Here is a 24,402-nt window from a genome sequence, read left to right as displayed (position 1 = left end):
ACAACCAAGTGAAAATTCAGGTCTCAAAATTATGATCTTTATATCTCTATATACAATACTTGAGTGTTCGGCTGTAACAAAACTTCGATATAACAACAGAAAACTGACTGGTCCCAAGGACTTTGTTAAATTGGGAGTGCACTGTACAGTGCCAGCACACATCAAATCTCATGTACACTGTGCATACAAGAAGATATGAATGAGGGTTGGTAGTCATCAATTGGTGTGCGTGTACTTCAAGCACATAGTTTATTGTCTGAAAAATGTCTAAAAGTGTCACATTGCTACGCATAGTACACAAGTCTCACCGAGCATCTTTTTGTTTATTTGTTTGGGGTTTTTTTTTTCTCTCTCCATTCTTCATTCTTCATTCTGGTTTGCCTGCATTCTAAATGTATAACTGACTAAATGTTAAATTCATATTTTTTCATTTACCAGCAAGCGACAGCTTTTAATAATGTTACATTCAATGAAGTAGAAATGGCACAATTCTTGGTCAGTGTCAATCTAACCTGAAGTACGTATTTTGAAGTGTATTACCGTGAATTACTGAGTAATTTTAGTCTTTCCCTTCTTTTGAAATAGTGTCATGACTTGAGTATAAAGTACACTTTGGAGGCAATGTACAATACTTGTACCTTTGAATCTATATATCCGCATAAATGGCGTCAATAATGTAATTATGTAGTCCTTGCCCATGCAATGATTTCTTGTGTCCTAATCAATGTCAATACATTATGCTGAACTCTCATATACTGTAGTTCAATAATCACAAAAATATTACAGAAACAATGAGCACTGAAAAAAATAACATCCAAGTTTCAATGTGCTTCATTTTCGTAATTATATCCTATATTTCTGGTAGCTACATGGTGTAAAAGGATGATTGCTGGTCCACATTTTCTTCATGACAGGCATTCAAATACATGTATTTGTGTTCCTTTTTTCTCTCTCATTTTATTTAAAAATAAAGAGCACAATTCTACATTGATAAGTTAGTTTATCATATCATCAGTGAAACTGATCTATTGTTTGAGTTTTGAATACGTTCAAAAGCTTGCAAGAATGGGGGAGAAGCCTTTTTTTTTTTTGGAAAAAAAATCCTCATAGCAAAGTCTACAGAAACTACATCCCTTTCACTAATACTGTACACTGTATATGAAATGTGTCTATCTTATATCAATGTAAGAAAAAAAAAACCCAAAACAAAAGAAGAAAAAACATATCTATAATCTCAAACTGGTTCATTATTGTAATTTGCTGAGATACAGCACTGGAACAGGAAAAGATTGACTGCCATGAAAGTCCACTGACAGGGATTGGATGTTTCTGACTTCTTGTTAAACCTTCTGGTTAAATACAGACTGTGCACTGTGACTTCAGCAAGGTTTACAGTAAAATATTAATACTGCCTGTAGCAACATTATCATTAAAGTGTTCAAAGAGCAGAAATTGGAGCCACACAACTTCATACCTTTGATCCATAAATGATAGTAATTTTTCTAGCCTCTTTATCTTTACTTCAGGGGGTGTTTCATCAACGTTTGTCGGCACTGACAACTTGAATCACCATAGTAACAGTCAGTGACCAGAGCATCTCAGCCAATCAAAACCAAAGATTTTGCTGAAATTGGTCAGCACCGACAGTTGTTGGCGCTGACAAGCGTGGATGAAACACCCCCAGGTCATCTCATTATGCACAATAACAAAGAAATGATACTTCCAGACAATTGTAATTGACAATCACATAATGATCCTCCTAATTTTACAGATTTTTTTCTTTTAAATAGACATTGTGCACTTCTTCAAAACCACAGTATCAACATTCACTTACAACTTAAACTTAATGTAAAGACAGCACATTTAGCCAGTGGTTGTTGACCACTCAACTTGAAGTCTGACCTTTTACCTTTGCCACCTTATATTGACATATCTCTCTGACAATCCCTTGAAGGTTTGGTCTACTTGCAACACATTCCTGTCTGAAGTTGTGTCGATGGAAACAGCACATAGGAAAAGAATTAATAATCCTTGCCTTCAAACATATTTCTCATGGTCTTCACCTTCTCTATCGATGGAATTACTATGATTGCCTGAGGGAAAAGGGGGATAGCATCTTGCTCTCTTGAATATTTTCCTCTCCTCTTTCCATTTTCCTCTCCAAGGATGTCTTAATGTTGACATTCAAAAGTTCTTCCAGCAGAGTCCAAAATGGAGATGACATTACCTATTTGTTCCTGATTTAGACAAAGTCCTCTCCATAGCTTCGCGGTAGAAATCAAACACCTTCTCACAGGCCTTCTGCACCATTCCCACCAGCTTGTGATACTGAGCAAACAAGAGCACAGACAAAAACGGCATGATCAACACAAAATTTCACTCATTACTACAAGTAATGAGTTTTGGTAAATTTTGCATCATTCTTCTAGTTGCTGGAAGCTTCAAGGCTTTGGAACTTAAAAGTTTCTAGTTGCTGTAAAATTTGAAGTCTATTTTTTTCTTATCTATTTATTTTTGATTTTTTTATTTAAACATCACTGTCTTATTGTAAATAAAAACATTACAACGTTGACTGTACCATCACCCACTGTCACAGCACATCTCATCCCAGTTTAGCTTTGGAAAGAGCTGCTTCAGGGATTATCTCATCAAGGTTCATTGTTACTGTAGGAACAATTAATCATACAAACACAAGTGGATGGATGCCTCAAATATATTGCTCCCTGCACTGCTAATTTTTGAAGCATTTAAGTACATTAAGGTCCATTAAGTTTACTACACATCAAAATGCACACCTAAAATAAACATAATTCATGTGTGAAGTGAGAACTTGAAAAAGAGAGTCCCTGCTAATACATTCTGCCTTCCATTAAGATGGTATGGATTTCATGAACATGGAAATTTCCTCAAAAAACATTTCAAAGCTTGACAGGATAAGATGAACAAGACTTACCTGTTCTACACTGCAGCTGCCCTGCATTGTGGATGCAACAAGGTTGTGAGCCCCACTATCTACTGCCGCCGTCAGCACACATTCGGCATCCTGGAAGAACACGGCAGTGATGACAGTTATCTCACAAAAATACATCGAATTAAAAAATTCTATCATTTTTTTTTTCTTCATAGCATACCAAGCAATTTCTTGTCTTGGTGTTGCATTTTCATAACTTTGTCATAACTGCACTGCAGCTCTGGTACTTGGCATGATCAAAAAAAAAAAAAAAAAAAAATGACAGCAAAGGAAATTGGAAAATCTGAATACAGAATTCTCACATAATATGGTAAATGAATATCTGTATTGTTTCCCTCTCAATTTAATAAGATTCTTGACCATTTCATTCCATACGATATCTGAAGAAAGAAGCCATCATTGACAATTTGCCAAACCTCAATGAAGAGTGCTAACAAACACAGACTTATTGTGATATAAACTGCCCTGAAATCTGATGCTTGCTATTCTGACGTAAATCTCACTCATTAAATGATTATGATATCACAAAGAAAATGAAAGGGTTGGTATAACAAAGATGCATGGTGCTCCGTATGATGGAATCTGTATGCCCAAAACGAAGTAGACTTTCTCTTTGCAGGTATATCTGTCTCTTTTGCTTAAAATTGAAATATCCATGCTACCCCTTCAAGAGAATCATTCAGATAGTAAAAATAAACTGACACCACAAAGATGAGCTTCACCTTAAAAGGCAAAATAACACCACCCAGAGCACTACTGAAGTATAACAAGATTGGTAAATGATATCTTTATTTCACTTTAATTTATCAAACTCTAATCAATATCATTCTGAGCTACCAAGTGATTGAAACCACATGAATTGCAACAAGTTGAACCAAAAACCAAACAAATAAAGCAAATGAACCAAAACAAAACAAAACAAAACCAGAGAGATTTAAAGAGTGAGTAAGAGAACAAATAGCATCAGTGACATATCCTTTTTCCCCTATCGGGCAACACTATGATACTTGTGGGCTACCTTGAGTTGCTGCTTTGTGGGGTCAGCCAAGAAGTCTCCATCTTTACCCATCATGCAACAGGATGCAGCCACAGTACACTTCATTGGGATGCCTGCATTGATCATGGCTAGACATGCTGCATTGATGCTACATGCAAGTAACTGGGGAATAGCAGAGAGTGAAGGAAAGGCCACTATGATACTGTTACTTTGAAAGTGAGTGCACGCAAACAAAACAACATAATTTAACAGTTTTCTTGCAGTCGGGGAGAAGGATCTTTCAATAAAACTGCATCAGTATTCACTATTGTCTATAACAAAACAGATGCAGTGAACCCCATGTACAATGCAAGTGGATTGCCTTTTGTTGATGTAATAAAAAATAACATAAGAAAATGATAGAAAAGTTAGGGCTTGCTCATTGGTCAATTTATGCAATTTGCTGACTTATGGGATGATGACTTATGTGAAGTTTACCGTATTTGGTAGCTTTCTTTCTGAGAGAATAATAACAACAACAATAAATACACTGAACCATAAGATGCTGGTAAACAACTTGACTGGGACAATGGCGCTTGAGACGAGGGAAGAATAAAGTTTTCTTGTTACTTTAAAGGGTGTGTACAGTTCTGGTCGGGGTGAGGATTTAGCTTTTAACGTTCTGCGAGATATTCAGAAACCACTCTATGAGATGTCAAAGAGCATGCAATTCTAAGGGGTATCAAAAGTTTATTTGATGAAAATCGGTTTTGAAATGTCCGAGATATCCAAAAACGAGGTGAAACAAAGAGATCCTAATAAAGGTGGGGCATGTCGCCTTTTATTATTATCACTTTTGGGGATATCTCAGCCATTTGACAACCAATTTTCATCAAATAAACGTTGAATCCTTCTTAAAATCAAATGCTCTTTCAAATTTCATAAGAGGTTTCTCATTATCTCACTTAGGAATGTTCAAAACATGAATCCCCACCTCAACCACTACTGTACAGCCCCTTTAAGTCTGATATTATGGAGGTAGTGATTTGTTTGATGTCAGAATGTGTGACATGTTGTTGTGCCGCCAAATTTCATTCCCTTCCAAGTTCCATAATAATTACATCATCTCCCAATGATGAAAATAGCACAACAAAGGCAGCTCATGACAATAGCTTACCGGTAATTAATCTTTACAGACAGCATGATACTGAACATTATACTTTCTGACGTTACTCAGAATTACATCAATATTCTATGATTTTTGAGAGAAGGTGTTTGCATGGCGTGGTATTAGATACACTTGGTTTGCGGTTCACCATGTATGTATAGTCCTGAGAAGGACTGTTGGAGTGACAGGAGAAGGATAGAAAGAAAAGTTGGATGAGAGGTGAGAATTGAGTAAGAGTATTCTTTCTGGAATGAGTGTAGTCCTGAAAAGGACTGTGAACCAAGGAAGTATAGAACCAAGGAAGTATAGGAGAGTAAGAGGAGACTCAACGTTTCGGACAGTTGACTGTCCGTCCTCAGGAGTCTCAGACTCAACGTTTCGGACAGTTGACTGTCCGTCCTCAGGAGTCTCCTGAGGACGGACAGTCAACTGTCCGAAACGTTGAGTCTCCTCTTACTCTCCTATACTTCCTTGGTTCTATACTTCCTTGGTTCACAGTCCTTTTCAGGACTACACTCATTCCAGAAAGAATACTCTTACTCAATTCTCACCTCTCATCCAACTTTTCTTTCTATCCTTCTCCTGTCACTCCAACAGTCCTTCTCAGGACTATACATACATGGTGAACCGCAAACCAAGTGTATCAATATTCTATTCCCTTACAAAACAAAAAACAAACAAAATTTTGTTAGACTGACATTGTTACATGAAATGTATCTGTTCCTTCTTAATATTTCTTCAGTTCAATAATCTGCAGAAGGCATCAGTTCAAAGGATACAGCTCCAGCATCTTGCACCTCCTGTACAATAATGTCCACGGATGACCGAGGGAAGAGGGTGGTCAAAATCACAGTTTCACACGAGTTTCTTATCATTCTCTCAAGGGCCTTTTCTCTCACACCTGAAGAAAGAACAAATGCAAAACTTTTGAATAGCTGATAATTGTTGATGTGTGTACAACACTGTATCATCACTTATTTTGACATACTGAATATTCATAACATATCATACTTCAGGTCTTCATTTGTAATATACAATAAAACAAAAACTACTGCATAAAAAAAAAATGTTACAATCTACTAATTCATTTAAGAGAATTAGTCATTCATCCAGCATGATTGGCTGACCATGCAGTCATATTGTATTTATTACCTGTGGTCCTCATTTTGATGTTTTATTTACTCTCTTTCAATAAAGTAAAAGCATGTAGGCCTACTATACTTAATATTAAATATCTAATGAACCAAGTGCAAATTCTGCTATTAAGTGATACATGAAAAACATAGAAAAGTAAAATGTGATTTGATAGTGAAACTTTCAATGACAGAAATGAAGGACATGAATGTCTTCTTTTCTCTACTGCAATAGTTAGTTTTTCATATGAGCATATGTATAGATGATGAACTGCTCCATAAAACATTACCTGCAAGTCCAACTTTAGGCTTGTAGACGACAGAGACTGTTGCCTTGTCCATTAGGGCCTTGCTTGGTCTCACATCCCCCGGACCATACACAGCTGCCATTACTGAAGTATCGCCTTTGAAGCATAAGAAAGAGTTCAAAATACTAAGATAATATACAATTTCAGGTGGATCGTGGAGCACAGTTGTAAGCATTGCTTAAATCCAGCTTTCAATATCTTTTTTTTTTTTTTTTTTGTATGCTAGTGACAAAAGAATACTTTATTTATTTTTTTTTCTTTTTTTTTTTTTGGGGGGGGGGGGTATGCTAGTGACAAAAGAATACTTTATCTTTTTTTTTTTTTTTTTGGGTATGCTAGTGACAAACCTTTCCACAACATCACCTTGGTTAATAAAACAAATCATGTTCCCCTGATCACTGTGTAGTATTAAACCAGCATCTTCCCGGCTCTTACTTCAGCCAGACTGTCCTCTAAATGTGCTCCATCCTGAATCCAATTATATCAATGGTTGATCACCAACTATAGTATAGATACACATATTACATAACACAATCTATGGGAGCTCTAATCATTGCTCACTAGTAGTTCCCTTTAAAATCTGCAATACTTTTAGGGCTTTATCATACTGGTCTCACTCAGCTGCGGTGAGTTAATATAAGGTCTAGTTTGTATTGTGTGTATCAAGTATCTGTGGTACACATGTGTATTATTTTTTATAACTTGTTATTAAATACTCTTTGAGAAGTTACTATACTTTAGCAAATTCACAAAGATGTCGAAGGAAAGGTTTCTCTCACAAATGTAAAATTGCCTAAAATTCATGAAAAAAAAAAGAAGAAACAAATATCAGGTGACCACAGCCCAAGAGACGTCAAATCACACTCTATTGGAAACCCAATCTGACTTCGATTGAACAAGTAACTCTTTCCTTGGACATCTTTAATACATTTGTGCCTGTGCCTGTGCCTGTGGGTTACCATCACTGACCATTTATACACAACAAAGGAGAGTCCAAACTCAGTAAGTCATAGAGGTCTATTTCCAACTCCATCTCTACTCTACATTGACTGCAACGTAGCGAGTAATATATTACAGATTTTTTTTTCAGGGTACTCGTCACACAAAACTGCAAAATAACTGCTTCAAAGCATGTTATTATTGTTAAGCAGTTACGAAATAACTGCTTCAAAGCATGTTATTAAGCAGTTACGAATAGTCCCAACAACACAATATGACATAGCGGTCACAGAGACTCCAACTCTCCTGCTTTCGACGGGAGGTCTCCCACCGAAAGCTCATTTTTGCAAACTCTCCCGTTCTCCCGCTTGAAATGATTTCTTACTTAGTGTCATTGTATGTTGAAAAAACAAAACAAAACAAGCCTTACTTAGCACGAAATAACATCTAGAACCCTTGAGATGGACCCCGGCCACAATTAAGGAACCTCGCGCTTTCATGCGCGCCCATCAAGTTGGAGTCTCCCGTTTGCTAAGGGTTTCAGACGGGAGAATCTCCAGATCAGAAGGTGCTTGGGGTTGGAGTCTCTGCAGTCATAGGGTCTACATGCTGACAACCACCAATTCGGGGGGGGGGGGGGGGGCACAAAAAGAAATTCTTCGTTTTCAGCGCAAGCCGAAATGTACAGTAAGGGCACCGGTTTTCGACACTTTAGCACATTTCCTTGTTTACCATCAATACTGCACCGTTTTACCTCGGAATTTTGATATGAAGTTGAGCTACAAAGGCCAATAATAATATGCCTTAAACGAATTCCCATTTGAATGCACTCGTGTTCAATTTTTAAGCGATTTCCATCACGCCGTCGCTGGCATCAGATTTCGACACCCAGCATCATTTTTCAACACAATCACAGCGCGCATCACACAGAAATCACATGGCGCGTACAGTACGCGTACACTGCATTGTGGACGCAAACTAGCAATCATACCGGCGCAAAAACTTGTTTCCTCTATAACGTGTCTTGATATGGGAATGTCGAAATCTGGTGCCACATTCTCAAAGCCAACTCTTTCTACAACTTTGCTCATTTATCACGAATTCAGCCATGAAATTACTAAAGACGATTATGAAATCAAACATCAAGATTTGGCAAACAAACTGATACTAAAGCAAGATAACCGGCACGGGTGAATTTAATTTTACGGCGATGTATACAAAATGCGTCATATTGTTTTGAACCCCTAAAAATGGCTGACATTAACATTTCTGCTGACACTGTGTTGCTTTTCTCCTAAATATTCTACCGTCGGATTATGATGACAAGTGACAAACGGTGTTTATATAAGACTAGAAATGTGATTGATAACTTGGTTGATTGCTGAAGTCGGACATTTGTATTGAGTATGAAATTTTATGAGAATTATCTGCTGGGTGTCGAAATCTGGGTCCTGTTGAAAACTGGTGCACTAACGGAATACACTGTATTTTACTTATAACATGCTTTCCCACATACTCATATCTACGTTAGTAAGTTGCCAAAAGCAAGAATACTAGTAGGCCCTAGGCCTAATATGCTCGACGACAGTCGTGCGTGGTCAGTCTTATATGAATATTTCATTATGTATACAGTGGGATCTTGCTTAATCTTGCTTGTATGCAAACGGTAACTGAGTTATGGGCAGGCCGAGTTATGTTATTCAATCGCAAGTGTCACGACAGTTGAGTGTGAACAATTAAAATTGAAGCTGCCAAACACGCCACGCCATCATAACCGGGCATTAGCATGTTTCACCGATGAAGCCAGCCAGCGGGTGCTCGCACAGATCAGCCCCGCATCTAGGGGGCTGAATCTACGAGCGACAGGCGTTTGACAGGAAAACGGGCGCGACAAATCGTCCAGTATATTCCATTGTCCACTCCGTTACCACAACTAATCGTAACTTGTAAATTGCTTTACCCTGGGTAAATACAGCAGAGCCATCTGGTCTAGACAAACAGCTTTGTGAAGATCCCAAAGAACGTATTTCAACAGCAGATAAATTGTCACAATTGGTTGATGCCATTTTCACTTCTCGTTCCGTCGTAACTCCGATCCACGAACACCAGTCAGTCTGAGTTCGAGTACCCACGTGCACGCAACGCGCGCCGCCCCCCCCCCCCCTTCTCGGTTCTTTCCATGGATTTAGTGCAATAGTGAGAGATTCATCAAGTGTGCCCCAAATCTGTCATTTCAGTAATGACAATATCAAAAAAAAAAAAAAAAAAAAAAAAAAAAAAAGAGTTTGGTGTTCCCTTATGTGGAGGGAATGTCCTCTTCCACTTAATACTATAGTAACTCCATCACCCATTCCTCGATCTTCATCCCCAAATTCCCCGAAAAGAATATTTTGAAAAAAAAAAAGTTATCTCTTTCCAATTCTAAAAGTGCAAAAGCCCCCGCCAGGCCCCCCCCCCCCAATGAAACTACTGAAAATGTTTGGGCAAATATATCATCTCCTCCCCCCCCCCCCATTTCCGATACGTGGGATATTTTACTCTTTTTTTTTCTTCTTTTTTTTTGGATAGAAAATTTTCCAAATATTTCAACAAAACTGCACCAGATCGCTGAATTTCAATTCAGAAAATGCAAAATCTCCCTTTCCAATCAATTCTCTCCCCCTCCTTCACAGAAGTAAGGGAGTTCTCCTCCCATACACGTCTTTCTCCTGGTCTCTCTCCACAGACTTTTCTGACTGACGAATTTCCATATATTTCCATACATTCCATCAAAAGTGTGTGCCCTCCATAGATTAATTTAGTGCACTGAAGTAAATGACAAATATCTGAATATTCTACAAAACTGCATGTGCGTTAGATCGTTCAAGTTCTTTGAAATCCCAAAATGCATGAGTTCCGTCGTCTGGGAGAGGCGTCCCCATCCCCCTCCACCTCCATAGACTTTGCCGCGGGAGACTTAGTTGACGCACACGTGCAAAGATACTACGATTTAGCCATTTGTATTTCCCCAAATGTTTATTTGGTTTTTTTTTTATGATATTATCACATCAACACGTGGACAACTTACACTTATACTCAGCAAAAAAAAAAAAAAAAAAAGAAAAAAAAAAAGAAGAAAGTAAACACTTTTTGCAGCACATATTTTTCATAGAAGATTTTGATCAAAATCATTGTGTCATATACCATATTAAAGATTATTCAATTGGTTATCAACTTGGTAGGTTAATATTAAGTGGAAAAAGTGGGAAACTAAAGGGTTAATAAGAGTTTTCTGTCGAATCTAACTTCAAATGGCACAGGGAGTAAGTCGCAAAGGTAATAAAATGGACAGACTTTCGTTATTTCCTTCTTTTGAGTTAGGAATTTAAGAATACTAGTACATGAGACAAAGTCAAGAACCAAATATCATTTCAAATTTCTTAATTTGAAATAACATTTGAAATTTCTACCATTTTTGTTAATATTGCCTCTTTCATATCATTTGAATTTGGATTTGACAGGAGATTCTTAATTTTCTCTTTTATTTTTTCACCTTCCTTTATCTTTGCGGGCTACAAAGTCATCACAGAGATCATAGGATGATTTTTGAAACTTTGTATTTTTTGTTTGAATTGTTTTTTGTTGTCATTGTTACATGGAAGAGCACATACGCATGAATGACAACTTGTCCACTTTTACAATTTGTATTTTTTGCTTTGGAAGAGAAAGATAAATGTGTTCACTCATGCGTAAAGTTTGCCTTTTTATTGACCTACCATCAGGTTGATAGCCAATTAAATTACGTTTAACATGGTACAGTGCACTCCCGCTATAACAAACACGGTTATAACGAAATTCTGGTTACAATGAAGTAAAAATTAAGACCATAACATTATCAACTCTATGTTTTTTATTGTTTATTTGTTCGGTTATAACAAAATTTCGATATAACGAAAGAAAAGTGCCGGTCCTGAGGACTTCGTTATAACGGGAGTCCACTGTATATAAAACATTAATGTTTAGAAAAATTTTCTTTGAGAAATATGAACTTGAAAAAGTGTTTACTTTCTTTTTTGCTGAGTGGATACATAGTAATATATACACACTATTATATACGTATATCAACAATAGTCAATATTTTCTGACCAATTTCAAATCACTTTTCTAATCCAAGTCAATTTGAGCATGATGTGAGGTTTCTTTGTAAAGTTATGGCACCCACAGTTTAGCATATTTCACTCTTGGATGGAATGTGAAAACCTAGGCCTTACATGCATGAACTTATCTGCCCGTTTCCTCATACATGTACATTGTATATACATGTACATATTGCACATGTACGTCTTGTAAACATATGGTTTTTTTTTTTATATATTCATACAATGTGCAAAGAGATTTCCAAGGTCTTCCTTTTTCTCTTTGTCGGATCAATTCATAAATGATTCTTTTTATTCTTTCTCAGTAAAATTGATCCCTATACCTGTGTAATAACTGTTCATTGGTTTGATTAATTAGTACATTGTATATGACTTTGTGGTTATGCCTTCTTTGTTTGTCATATGCATGTATGATTATAAGGAATTGGTAAGAAAGAGGTAATATCACTCATCACAATGGGGTTTCACTGCGCACACACACACATACACATACATCATCAAGCATACATGTAATAGTTGTTCATACAGGTGGAGACAGACAAACAAACAAACATTATGTATGTACCACAATAAACAAGAGAAAGTATATGTAAAGTACATATAGCAAAGAAATCAAAATGTGAGAATTCAGTCAAGAAAGCTAAAAGGGGAAGAAATAAAAGTCCTGCATGAATGCATCCAGTTTTATTTGTTCCATTATAATGTACCGATAATCATATTTACTTTGTATGACATTTCCTACAGTGAATTCAACACACATCAAACATGTATACACTTCATATTAATTTGTATAACTTTGGGCATGCTTTATGAAAAAAAAAAAAAAATCTCTCCCTTTGGAAAGTCAGGAAAGAAAAAAAAAAATAGGGGTAGCTTCTGACGACAAGCTCTTAATCAAGAAATTGTAAACTGAGCTCTACCTTCACACCATGAATACATGTACAAGTGTATAAAAGGAAGCCAGCATTATGCACACCTTGTATTTTACAGGACAGTGTATACAGTATTTACAAATTTACTACAATTTTTATAATATTCATTAAAAAAAAAAATTGTGCATAATGTACTTCATATACTATTATTTTCCCTGACTGAATGTTTTTGATTTTCAATTTCACGTCTTTAAATCTTTACATGTTTTTGCATTCAAGACAATACAAAAGGCAAATCACAAACAAATTATCAATACAAAACATCACATAATATTCCTTATGTATAGTAATTTCACTGATAAAGTGTTCAAATGTTTTCTCTTGCGCTCGATTGATATCGACTAGCTTGAGACAAGTTAGGTAGAGTCAGAGAATCATACATTATATGGCATTGAGATTGGAAAAAAAAAAACCCAAAAAAGTATATCTGTGTATTGTAACATGCTGTAAATTGTATGCAATTTTGCTGTTATATTTATAACTATTTTTCTTTCTTAAAAAAAAGTGACTGAGATCAAAGGTTTTCAAACATTAAAATGAAGCATATGATCGATCAATCACTTCCTAAGAAACTGCACCCAATGTAAGAATTCATGACAAACTTTACTTCCTACATCAGGGCTCGACACTAACGGTGGCCCGGTGGCCCGGTGGCCCTGGGCCACCAAAAACGCACGTCGGGCCACCAAAATTTCAGAAATGAAGAATTTGGTGGCCTGATCGGGCCACCAAAAAAGGTCGTATGTTTGCCTTTGGGCCACCAAAAATAAAAGTTAGTGTGGAGCCCTGCCTACATGCAAAAATCACTTTTAGGTTAGGGCTGATATTCACTTCATGTGCTAAAGCAGCTAACTACAATTGGTTTGAGTCACACCTGTGGTACTGTACGTGAATTGTAACTAAATCAATTACATGCATATATTATAATTTTTACCTTGTTGGAGCAAGAATTTCATTATAATGGGAGTGCACTATACGTGTTTTGAATGTGGCTAGCCATTGATCCTCACCTGTTAAAACAAGTTATAATCACTACTCCAGCAAAAAGGAACATAGACATAAAATGAGATATAGTCTATCAATTACAAAAGAATGTTGTTATGACAAGGACCTGAAAACCATGACATTTACCTTTTAATATTAGGTTTCTCATTATATGGGGTACAAAAACATAAAAAAACAGTTAAGAGCATAATCACATTGTCACATAAAAGAGTGTGTTGTTATATTTGACCTCTCTGGTTCTACTGTGTCATTCACTACTTACTGCTACTCATATACAAATCAACCAATACTGTCAAATGTAAACATAAATACATTTTACACTGTACCACATATTTTCAACAAAATATTTGAACAAAATTTACAAATGCTGCAAATTAAAGATTTTAGTGAACCTTGCTACATGTACAAAGCAACAAAGAATTAGAGATTAGACTGTCACTATTAGCCCTACACAGGAATTAGGAACAAAGTTTAAAATGTAAAAAAAAAAAGAAAAAAAAAAAGAGAAAAGAAAAATGGCTTGATGGAATGTTTAAAGAGGTAGACAAGATAGAAGATCAATGCGCTGTAGATTTGATACAGAACAAGTATAATCAAATACAAGGTCATTATAAACTAAGTGAGCCATTTCTAACTGATTCCTTATTCATGGAAAAAAATTAACGCAAGAATCAAATCATATACATTGCCGTTTTGATAACCACATACACATTGAAGGGATTTTGTGGTCACGTAGGTTGTAAGTGTTGTAATTGTGGTAATTTTAGTGGTTAATGGAATGCATGATATCACTGCACATTCATTTTCAAGAAAGACAGGTATATTGTATATGCAAAGGTTATGTCAAGTGAACACATCCAGTTGAGTCTGCTGTACACCTTAACTCATCAGACACTCATCTCATTAAAGTTTAAAATGGATGAACTCTTTATCCCTAGATAATGGAAAAGCAGAATTCCCACAGTAAGACAAACCATGTCCTATTTCCTGAATTGGGGTTATTTCAGTTTTCCTGCAGCAGATGCAAGTTCCAGAGGATAGCTTTAATATACTGTAGTAAGCAATGTTGATCAGTGAAAAGTTGTTGGAATGTTGTGGCTGTAGAGTTTCTTACTGGAGAGCGCTTTTGAAGTTCATGACTGTTACAAGAGTTTCATGCATCCTGCGATACCATCCTGAAAGGAATGAGGTCGGCGAAAAAATTGCCCTCGTTATCACCTCCTCCAAAAATTGCCATTGTGGTGCTATGGCTCGTATTTTCCTTTCCGTCCTTTACTTGCTGGTTGCCATGCATACTGATGATAGTGTGACCAGCTCTGATGCCTATGGGAGTGTCTGAGTGCAGTTCAGCTGGAGTCCAGGTGTACGTGTCTTGAGTTAACAAAATATTGAAAGAAGAGATAGAAGACATGTTGTAGAAAAGAGATGACATTATTCAAGTTATTGATGTAAGTATACTTTTCAAAGTTTTACTTTCAATTTTCACATCTGATCTTAGCTTGATTTTCTCAAATCCTTAGACAGTAATGTTAGAGGTTACTACTGTAAATGTGAAAAAGTATTTTGATCGATGTTCCGTCTTCATGCAAACAAGAAGACCGTGGATTCAGTGAACACAGAAATATTAGTAACATAGTATACACCAATGACTTTCGAGGAAAAAAAAAATTGACAATCTGTACAAAACTTGTAAGGTTTGTTGAATCCATGTGAGGTTATAGCTGGATAAGAAGACTATAACAGTTTATGATGATATGATGAAGAGAATTCAGCATATCTTAATTTTTCTAGCATAATGAAAGTGCACTTGACTTATCTCTTCCAGACAACAGGGAAAATAACATTACCCTTAACATTTTGTCAGTACCAAGTTGAAGGAATATGTACTTTTTATAAACACATGAAACTTGGAGGAAATATAAGTAATCAGTAAAAATTATATCAAGATAGAGTCTGAGTCATACTGGTATCTAATGGTAAACTTTGGGGTACACATTTTATATACAATGTACTTTGAGATTCCTGCTCATTTCATATCCTCAGCAAATTAAGCTGAAGGGTCATGCCAACAAAAGCTTACTCACCAAGATGGAAGATGAAGGCATCTGCAAGAGCATCATTACCATTGTAACCACCATGGATCAAAACTCGGTTACCAGGGAGAGCCATGGATGCATGCCAACTACACAGCAATAAATAAAGAATGCCACTACATTATTCCAAATAATCATATACATATATGTATAAATATATACACACAATAGCATTTTTAAATCATATTGGGGTGCTCAAAGTTAACTTTTCAACATATTTTTACAGAGTTAATTTCACATCATCTTTTCACATGAATCATGTTTTATCATTATACATGTATATGGATGATATACACCACTGGTTGATATTATTATTAATACTGCTATTTATAGTATGATAATGACAACAATAGTACATGTACATACCTGTAGCAGTCATAACACAGACGATAATGATAAAAAAGTAATAATATCAATGCAATCAAAAAAATGATCATACAATATCAAAACATTGATAAGTAAATAAGTTGGTTCATTGGTTCAGTACCAATTTAAGTACCAATGTGAGGATGACACATAGTTACACTTTGATTTCGATTATCGCATGACATAGGATATTTTGTTTGATTAATGAAAACTACTGCACGATTTAAGTCCAAACAGTTTGGTCCAAACATTGTTGAGTATTGCAACAAATCATGGGGTCATAAAATTGCTGTATTACCTTCTGGGTGATGGTGGGGTACCTGTTACTTTGGGAGCAGTAAACTCCATCAGACCTGATACAAGAAAGAAAATGATAAGCAATCATGTCAATAAACCTTCAACTACACTGTCAAAAAATTTGGCTTGGCGTTTCACATTCAACAAACACCTTGAATTTAATATTATGATGATCATACTTTAATACATATAATTAAATGCCTACTGCACCTGCATGTTCACTGCACATGGAAATATACTTGCCTTCTATGTTTGGTAGACCCCCTGTAATTTTGTCCTTCATTACACTCTTTTGTACAAGAATAAACACATCACAAATGTCACAGGTCAATTCAAAAGCTTCAGCTTTTATCAGTTTCGGTCACTTGAGAATATGGCTCTGACTGCTTTGTAGTAGTCACTGTTTATGGTAGCTTATTGTTAATCAACGAACAGCCTCACAAGAAATATCCATACTTACACAGATCCAGGATATGTAGATCATTAAAGCAGAATGGTGCGTCCCAGCCACCGAAAATGACCAGTTTATCTCCGAGCAGTGTTGCTGAGTGCCTGAAATAGCAACCATAAAGAATTCAACCAAAGGAAGATGAGTGCTCAGAAAACATTATTATGCCTCCTAGAATAGCTACCCTTTTACTCAACCACAAAATATACATAATTCAGCGGTTTCAAGTATAGTCTGCTTGCATACATATTTTTTCTGTCACATGCAATCTAAGTAACACCAGGAGCATCAGGAATTGCCTTCTCCTTGTTTCAGATGACAACTGCTCACACTTTGAACTCTGAACTTGATATCAAGAATGGGAAATTCAGAAAGACAGTCAATGATAAACATTTCACTTTTTAGGTTCTTATACAGCAATTCACTCAGATGAATTATCCTATGCTTATATGTACTGATGTATTTTGATAATAACACATGATTCCAGATATTTTTTTTTCTTTCTAGAGTTTTATGACATCAGCTGTTTCATACATTAAAAAAATGAAAAAAAAAAAGTATTTATTAATCATACCCAGATCTAGGCTTTGGCTTCATGCCCATGGTCACAGGTTGATACCAACTTTCAGAATCTGTGAAATGGACCAAGTGGTTTTGTATAAGAATGTTTCACTGCGAGATAGAACATATGAATTAATACAACAACAACAACAAAAGTTTCAGAGAACAATTATATACAATAGATACAGTCAGTGATAAATCACAACTTCATGAATCCATGAAGTACTTGGGGATTTCGCTGAAAGATTTATTATCTTGTCATCATTAAATTGGCACACACTGAGAAAGACCAGAACAAAAATGTGGCAATTTCAAAAGAAAAATAGGAACTTTAATCTGCAAAATCATGTTGCCAATTTGAGAATGAGTTATGAATGATAATAGATAGATAAATAAATAAATAAATAAATAAATAAATAAATAAATAAATAAATAATATTAATAACAATAATAATGATAATAATAATGTAAGTTATTAAATCATATTGGTGACTATGATGTCTTGAAAATTCTGCAAATACTATGTAGAAACAAGCGATCATAATGTATGCTGAAAAGAGGCTAAAATGAATAATTCTTCATTTTTGTTTTACATATCCCGAAGAAATACTCAGGAACAATAGTAATATCATATCTAAAAAACACACATACAGCACAAAAGTGCCAAAGTATGGTATCTAAGGTTTGTTGGGTCAAACTGGACTATGTACAGTAAGTTTGTTGTCCTACAGCCTGCACAGTTTACCTGGACTGTAAATGATGACATCATTGCTGCATCCATCTGGCTGGGGGTCTGGATTAGGATAGACACCACCAAATATGTACAGCTCATTGCGGAAGATGTTACTCGAGTGATATGCCCGGGTTGGTGCAATTCCAGAGGCCTTTAGACAAGAAAAAACAGAGGGTAAGTTGACTCTTCTGGCTACAAATGTCATTCTCTGTATTTGCTTTTGAATGTAAATATTAATGTTTCAAAGATAAAACAGATGCAGAGGCAGCATACAATAAAATAACCTTCATTTTCATTACAGTAACAATGATAACTTCTAAGCAACAAAACATACAAATATATCTTGTCAAACCGGCCTTAGCAGCCATCTGCATGTCTATAGCGCTGCGGCCATCTGCGATATACTGCCAGGAAAGAAAATCCCCCCCCCCAAAAAAAAAAAAAAAAAAAAAAAAAAATCTCCCCAAGAAAAAAAGCCATATTACAGAAACCCTGTCATATAGCAACCACCAGTCTATAATGACCACTTTTTTTTCCTCCCTTGGGTGGCCAAGACATTCAGGTTTGATTATATATGAGTCAAACTGTGAAATAAAATAAATAGTAGGAATGAAGATGGGATTGGGGTGAGCATTGACTCTGTAAGCTTTAAACATGCTTACCTCAACATGTGACCAGTTCCAAGTTTCAAGGTCTAGGACATGCATGTCACTAAACCAACGGAGATTCTTGGAACCTCCATAGACATAAACACACTTAGCCTGTGCATCAAAGGTTGCAGTGTGACCCATCCGTGGCGGTAATTTGGTAGACCCTTCCATTGTAGGTGGACTGCTCCATTCACCATTTTCTGCGAGCAAAAAAGTGAGTGTAGTCTGGTGGAATGAAGGCATTAAAGGTCTGAGGCGCATATACCCGGTGTTGTTTAATGTCTGGTTTGGAATGCTGCTATAGATACATAAAACAAAACAATGTATATGCAGTGATCTTTGTTGCCAAACAAGCAGTGAAGATATAGCTAAGACCAGCTCCTGTTCATCAATTATACAAACAAACAAAAAAGCCCAAACACACATAGATCTAACAAAGAAAATGCTGAAGGCATTGCAACATTTGACAATCAAAAGTTGATGGATATGTCTATGGATACAGCAGCTACATAATTTGTCAATTCACACACATGCACTGGCCATATACAAGATGTCATTTGAATCTAGCAGCTGATACAGTAGCCATGAGGGCAATCAAGCTTTGATAGTGGACGATGAAAACATTGTTAGCATTGCTTCATTGACCCCGACTGTACAACCAGAAAACAACAAATTCCTTTTGAAGATCTCACTGCCAATCAATCTTAAGTCAGTTTACTTCTAATACACCAATGTGCCAACACAGATATACATACCTGTGTCCAGCATCCAGATGGTATCCCTGCTAATGACCTGTCCACGTCCTTGTCCACCAATCAATAGACTCTTCTTGCTTCCAATGGAACAAAGGGTGTGACCCCAACGGGCACTAGGTCCTGTCAAAACAGGCACTGATAAATTAGAAGCTTGCAAACTATATGTCCTTGGCTCTTAAGTGCTTAGAAACTTTTGTGTTAAACACTATATAAAATCTATTTACTATCATCATTATTAGCTTGTATAGTTCTTTCTGTCACATATTCATCACAACTAAGGATAATCGATTGGCGCAGGTAGCGGAACAAAACAGAACAGAAAACGGAAAGGAAAACAAAACACTGCTGAGGTAATTGTCAAATACCCAGCTTATTATAAAGTAGTTTGCCATTGTGATGTGGTCTTATCACAAAGACTTTATCAGCAAACTAGTAACATAGTCACTTGATAACAAATTGTGTATATTGAGCGACTGTTACTGCATCAAATTTGATGCGTGATATGCCAATATCAAAATTTTCAGTAAAGACTTCTTACGAAGTTGCCATTTTCTGTTCTACAATAGATGATGGATATGCTTGTTGTTGTTGTTGTTGTTGTTGTTGTTGTTTTGTTAAAGTAAGATCCTGGCATTCTATTATGCTGACATCAAACTTGAATATCTAGTTACTAGGCGAATAGTGGGTCCTCTGGGTAATGTGCAACACCTCCTCTCCGGAAAGTGGTACATCTTGACTGCTCAGTCAAGATCTACTAACCATACTAAAGGATGCCTTTGCCTAACAGGTACCCAATTATGGACTTGTTTGAGTTTACCCGAGTCTTTGCTGTCCCTCTTTGTGGAGGATGCCTGCTGGGCAGCAGTGGTCCGGGTCTGCTGTCCTCTGCTGTTTTCACTCTTTGAAGACAGGGGCGATGCAACAGAGGACTTCTGCCTGATCGACTGCCGCTTTCTGGAGGGAGGTGTCGAGGTGTTGCCTTCTCCCAGGCTGGCTTTCCGTTTCTTGCTGGCTGAGTGTGAAAGGTGTGGTGGCGTGCTGGGCGTTGTCTGTATCTGCAGCTAAAGGAGCACATAAAATAATGTCAACAAGGTGGAAGTGTTTGTCTCTCAACTATGAGCACACCATGACACTAATTAAACATGTACTTGCAGACAATTTTACATCTTTGTAAAACACATACTGGTACTGCAAACATAAAAGATGCAGCATAAATACCAAAACTCCTATTGGGTTAAAAGAAAGCAGTTGCAGGGACAAATGAACAAACATGCTTTCTACAAGAGGACCTGGACCAAGCAATACTTGAGATTGGAGTTTGATAGCAGAGGATATTTGATGCGAGGCTTTGAGGCCTACCTCAGTCAAATACTTTGTTAATGTGATGTCTTCAGCTAAGTTCTTGCAAGAGTGAACTCCCAATACATGAACAAAATTGTATTCCTAACTTCACATGTTTATACCACCCTGAGATTAGCAACAAAGTAACAGTCTTAGAATGATTTATACACTATGTCCTATCAGCACTATATGCTGATAGAGTAATAACAATTCTTCTATACTTCTATATCGCTAATATTTTAGAAGCAAATGAAACATAATCATGGAGATTTTCATACTGCATCTGGTCAAGACATTATGCATTATTAGGTTACATGACAAATCAGAGAAGGACAAACATTCTTGAAGTACATTTTGTAAAGTGATTAAGTGCTTGACTGTCAAAATCCTACTGTCAAATGATTATAATGGTTATTTACTCCATAAGTAAAGAGGGTTTCACGCAACTATGTCATGTACAGTATATATGCAGGATAGTATATACCTGTGGTGTTATCTCTTCAATGCCTGCCTTGCCCTGTGTCTTGGGGCTGGGGCTTGCTGTGGATGTCATGAGAAGCCTGTCAGCCTCAGGAAGGGAATCACCCATCATGAGTTCCTGAGATTCCGTCTGTGAATTTTCGATCGTTTCTTCTTGATTCTTTATCACAGATGATAACTGGTACCCAGCTTCCTCTGGAGTCTCAAGAAACTTTTTCAGTTCTGCATCAGTCCCAATATACAGGTGGTAGTTGTGTGTTCCTTTTGGGACTTTAAAACCCTTGCTATAACAAGGTTGCCAAGAAATTGCCCTGAAACAAAAACAAAGCAAGCAACACAAAACAAAAACAAAACATAAAGGAGTTTGTGGTAGGTAAAAAATGCTTACAACTTGAAAGGTAGCCCTCATCTCTTGTAACTCACAACCATTGTTAGTAGAGTGTAGGTAATTTATCTCCCAAATTCTCTAATATTGTGCAAACTTGTTGCTGACTATTTTGCTTTTAACTTGACTCAAATTAATATCCTTTCAGCTATATTTCCTCCTAGATAGGCATTAAATACAGGTTTATAGAAAACCAAGTCTGGCAAAAAAAAAAAAAAAATATAGTGATTTGTCATTGCACTAGATACATGTAGATCACAATTTTAATTTTGTCTATTGCCATATATTACTAGTGTAGTTACCAATCTTTATTTTTTTCTCTTAGTGCTTGTTACCATGCTAATAAAATTTTTGGCCTTTGACAGTTGAAGATGTGTTTAACAATTGTCACTGTGATTTAAGTAGTCGTAGTAAACAATAAAAACACTATTGCCATTTTTTCCCCCATATCATAACTGACCTTTCACTTTGATGCATGGTTCCTATGTTCAGATGATCTGACCTCTTCTTCAGATTCACAAGGACAACCTGCAGCCTGAGGTCTCTCTTCCATGGCTTTGATGTCAGGGCAAACACCACTACCATGTCAGGAAATGAGCGAGGAAGAACACAGCTCTGCCTATGGAGGTTGAGATTTACATGAAATGCATAGATTTGTACCGGTATTTTAGATCTAGACCTATACCATAATGTGAGATCAAAGGAACCTTACATACATGTACATTGTACAATCATATCACAATCCAATGATAAAGACTCTATGAGACATATTCAATAATATATGATATTGCTGTAGAAGTGAAAACTTTTGTCCCACCTCCCCGTCCAATTTCAGCAAAGCTTGTGTGTTTTTTACAATTTCATAGATGAGAGTATTTTGTGCATGATATTACTATGTCCATATTTTCACTGTTTGACAGCAGAGACAGAGTCCTAGACTAGGGTTGAATAAGTATTGCAATTGGTGATAAAAATATACACATGGTTGGGCCTAACCTGACCAAGCAGAGTGCAAAGCACACAGCACTGTCACAAAGCGACAGTGCTGTGCACCATATGTCCATAGGTTGGGCCCAACTGACTTGGAATCATTATGGGGTGGTCAAAAGAAAATTCGGAAAGAGTTCCTTTTGGGACAGCCACCCCATTTACACTAGTACTACAGTGGGACGTGCAGATCTATACAACTCTACCATATGTCTACCTAGCCTAATCTTGCTTGCGATACGCACGGATGCATGCACTCACTTTTGGGTGGCTGTCCCAAAAGGAACTCTTGCCGAAAACTCTCTGAGTCTTTCCAACAACTCACCTCAACAACTCAACTCTCAACTGCAACTCAACAAACTCTCAAGGGCCAATCAAGGCCAAGGGCCAAAAGCATGGCATGGCATGATGCAATGCGGGCAATGCAATGCACGTTGATCAGTTGATTAATGTAATTCCAGTAAGTTTATAAGTGAAATTTAACAGAATCTTATTAACTCATTATCATCAAAAAGCTTTAAATTTAGAATAAATTGCCAATAACAATTGATCATGCCATTAGATCTAGCCTACATGTAATCAATAACGACGAGATGACCCATTGCCAGATTGCCTGGGTAACCAACACAATGAATACCAACACAATGAATTCTTCATAACCAACACAATGAATTCTTCATTTTGTCCGGAAAGGAATAAACTTACCCGAGAGTAATGCCAGTGGGCTTGGAAGACGGAGAGAATATGACGTAGTACTCCATGTCACCTACACTGTATAACTCGATACTAGACGGTTGCTACTGTATTGCAAAGTAAAGTTTTACTTTACGAATTGAATGTGTCGATCATCTCGGCATCAGCTCTTCAGCCTGGACTTTGCTTCATGTAAATTCTCGTCTCTGCGCTGAGTCTGAGCACTACTGAAAATATCCTCAGGTCTTAACTGCGGTCAATATCTATTTATTGCCGTAGGTACTATAGTCTACTAATTGCTCTTTAAGGAACTACAATATTGTAGAACGTGTTCTAGAGGCGAAGCTCTCGGCAGGCAACAGTCATTTCATCCTGCACGGTCGATCGTACCGTCGGTGGCTAGTACCGGGCGGGCGGGCCGGCGTAGGAGCGGAGGCGAGGCGCGGTACCGGTGTCAAATCAGCTGCTTGGGTATGGTTTTCCGCTTGTTGTTCACAGCAGCGCGCGACAGTTTCACATGTCGCGCGTTTACCGACCATCCTCTTAAAAAAAAAAAAAAATCTGTAATTTTAAGTATCTACATGCTATTTTGAAATATTTAAAAAATTAATCAAAATACATAAAAATATTGTATTCATGAAAATATTTTTGCTAATACTTATAATTCTTTTAATATTATTAATAATAATGATAACTCTTATAAGATCAGTACATAGAACTGACCATAGGACAAAGAGAAATCTCTTTGCCATAGGACCAGCTAGACTCGTCTCTAGACCCCAGTGCAAGACCCTCCAATCAGTAGATTTCATCCAAAACAGCTGGCTTCAAAAGTTTAGTGGTGGTTGGCACCATAAAATATTGCGTGACATTTATCAAATACTGTAAGAGAGGCATAGTGATGTAAGAGCAGCAGGAGCTTCATTTTGAGAAATGCTTCCTAGGGTTCCAACACTTGATTTGCATGTGAAAATTTTATGCATTTATATTCCGCTGTGGTAATCACAAATTGCCAATTGTTTCTGCGAGATATAATCAAATTCCT

The 24,402-nt window shown here is 36.7% G+C and overlaps 2 protein-coding genes across 2 annotated transcripts; both read right to left on the bottom strand.

Annotated features, from left to right (window-relative positions):
• Nucleotides 1-226: 226 nt before the first annotated feature.
• LOC140234504 (exosome complex component RRP46-like) lies at nucleotides 227-9,597 on the bottom strand. Its single transcript, XM_072314549.1, has 6 exons — nucleotides 9,456-9,597; nucleotides 6,539-6,652; nucleotides 5,895-6,016; nucleotides 3,990-4,130; nucleotides 2,954-3,043; nucleotides 227-2,328 (listed from the first exon to the last, which is right to left on the bottom strand). Exons 1-6 carry the CDS (start codon nucleotides 9,559-9,561, stop codon nucleotides 2,224-2,226), a joined length of 678 nt encoding a protein of 225 aa, XP_072170650.1. The 5' UTR covers nucleotides 9,562-9,597; the 3' UTR covers nucleotides 227-2,223.
• Nucleotides 9,598-14,312: 4,715 nt separating this feature from the next.
• LOC140237445 (kelch domain-containing protein 2-like) lies at nucleotides 14,313-23,425 on the bottom strand. Its single transcript, XM_072317375.1, has 12 exons — nucleotides 23,370-23,425; nucleotides 22,138-22,296; nucleotides 21,297-21,603; nucleotides 20,289-20,532; nucleotides 19,472-19,591; nucleotides 18,729-18,916; nucleotides 18,079-18,217; nucleotides 17,347-17,404; nucleotides 16,785-16,876; nucleotides 16,326-16,380; nucleotides 15,653-15,750; nucleotides 14,313-14,939 (listed from the first exon to the last, which is right to left on the bottom strand). The coding sequence occupies exons 1-12, from the start codon at nucleotides 23,423-23,425 to the stop codon at nucleotides 14,722-14,724; spliced, it is 1,734 nt and encodes a 577-aa protein (XP_072173476.1). The 3' UTR covers nucleotides 14,313-14,721.
• Nucleotides 23,426-24,402: the final 977 nt, after the last annotated feature.

Source organism: Diadema setosum, chromosome 1, assembly GCF_964275005.1.
Source record: "Diadema setosum chromosome 1, eeDiaSeto1, whole genome shotgun sequence".
NCBI classification, from domain to species: domain Eukaryota; kingdom Metazoa; phylum Echinodermata; class Echinoidea; order Diadematoida; family Diadematidae; genus Diadema; species Diadema setosum.
The sequence above is the reverse complement of the archived record's forward strand: the minus strand, read 5'-3'. Positions and strand labels throughout refer to the sequence as shown.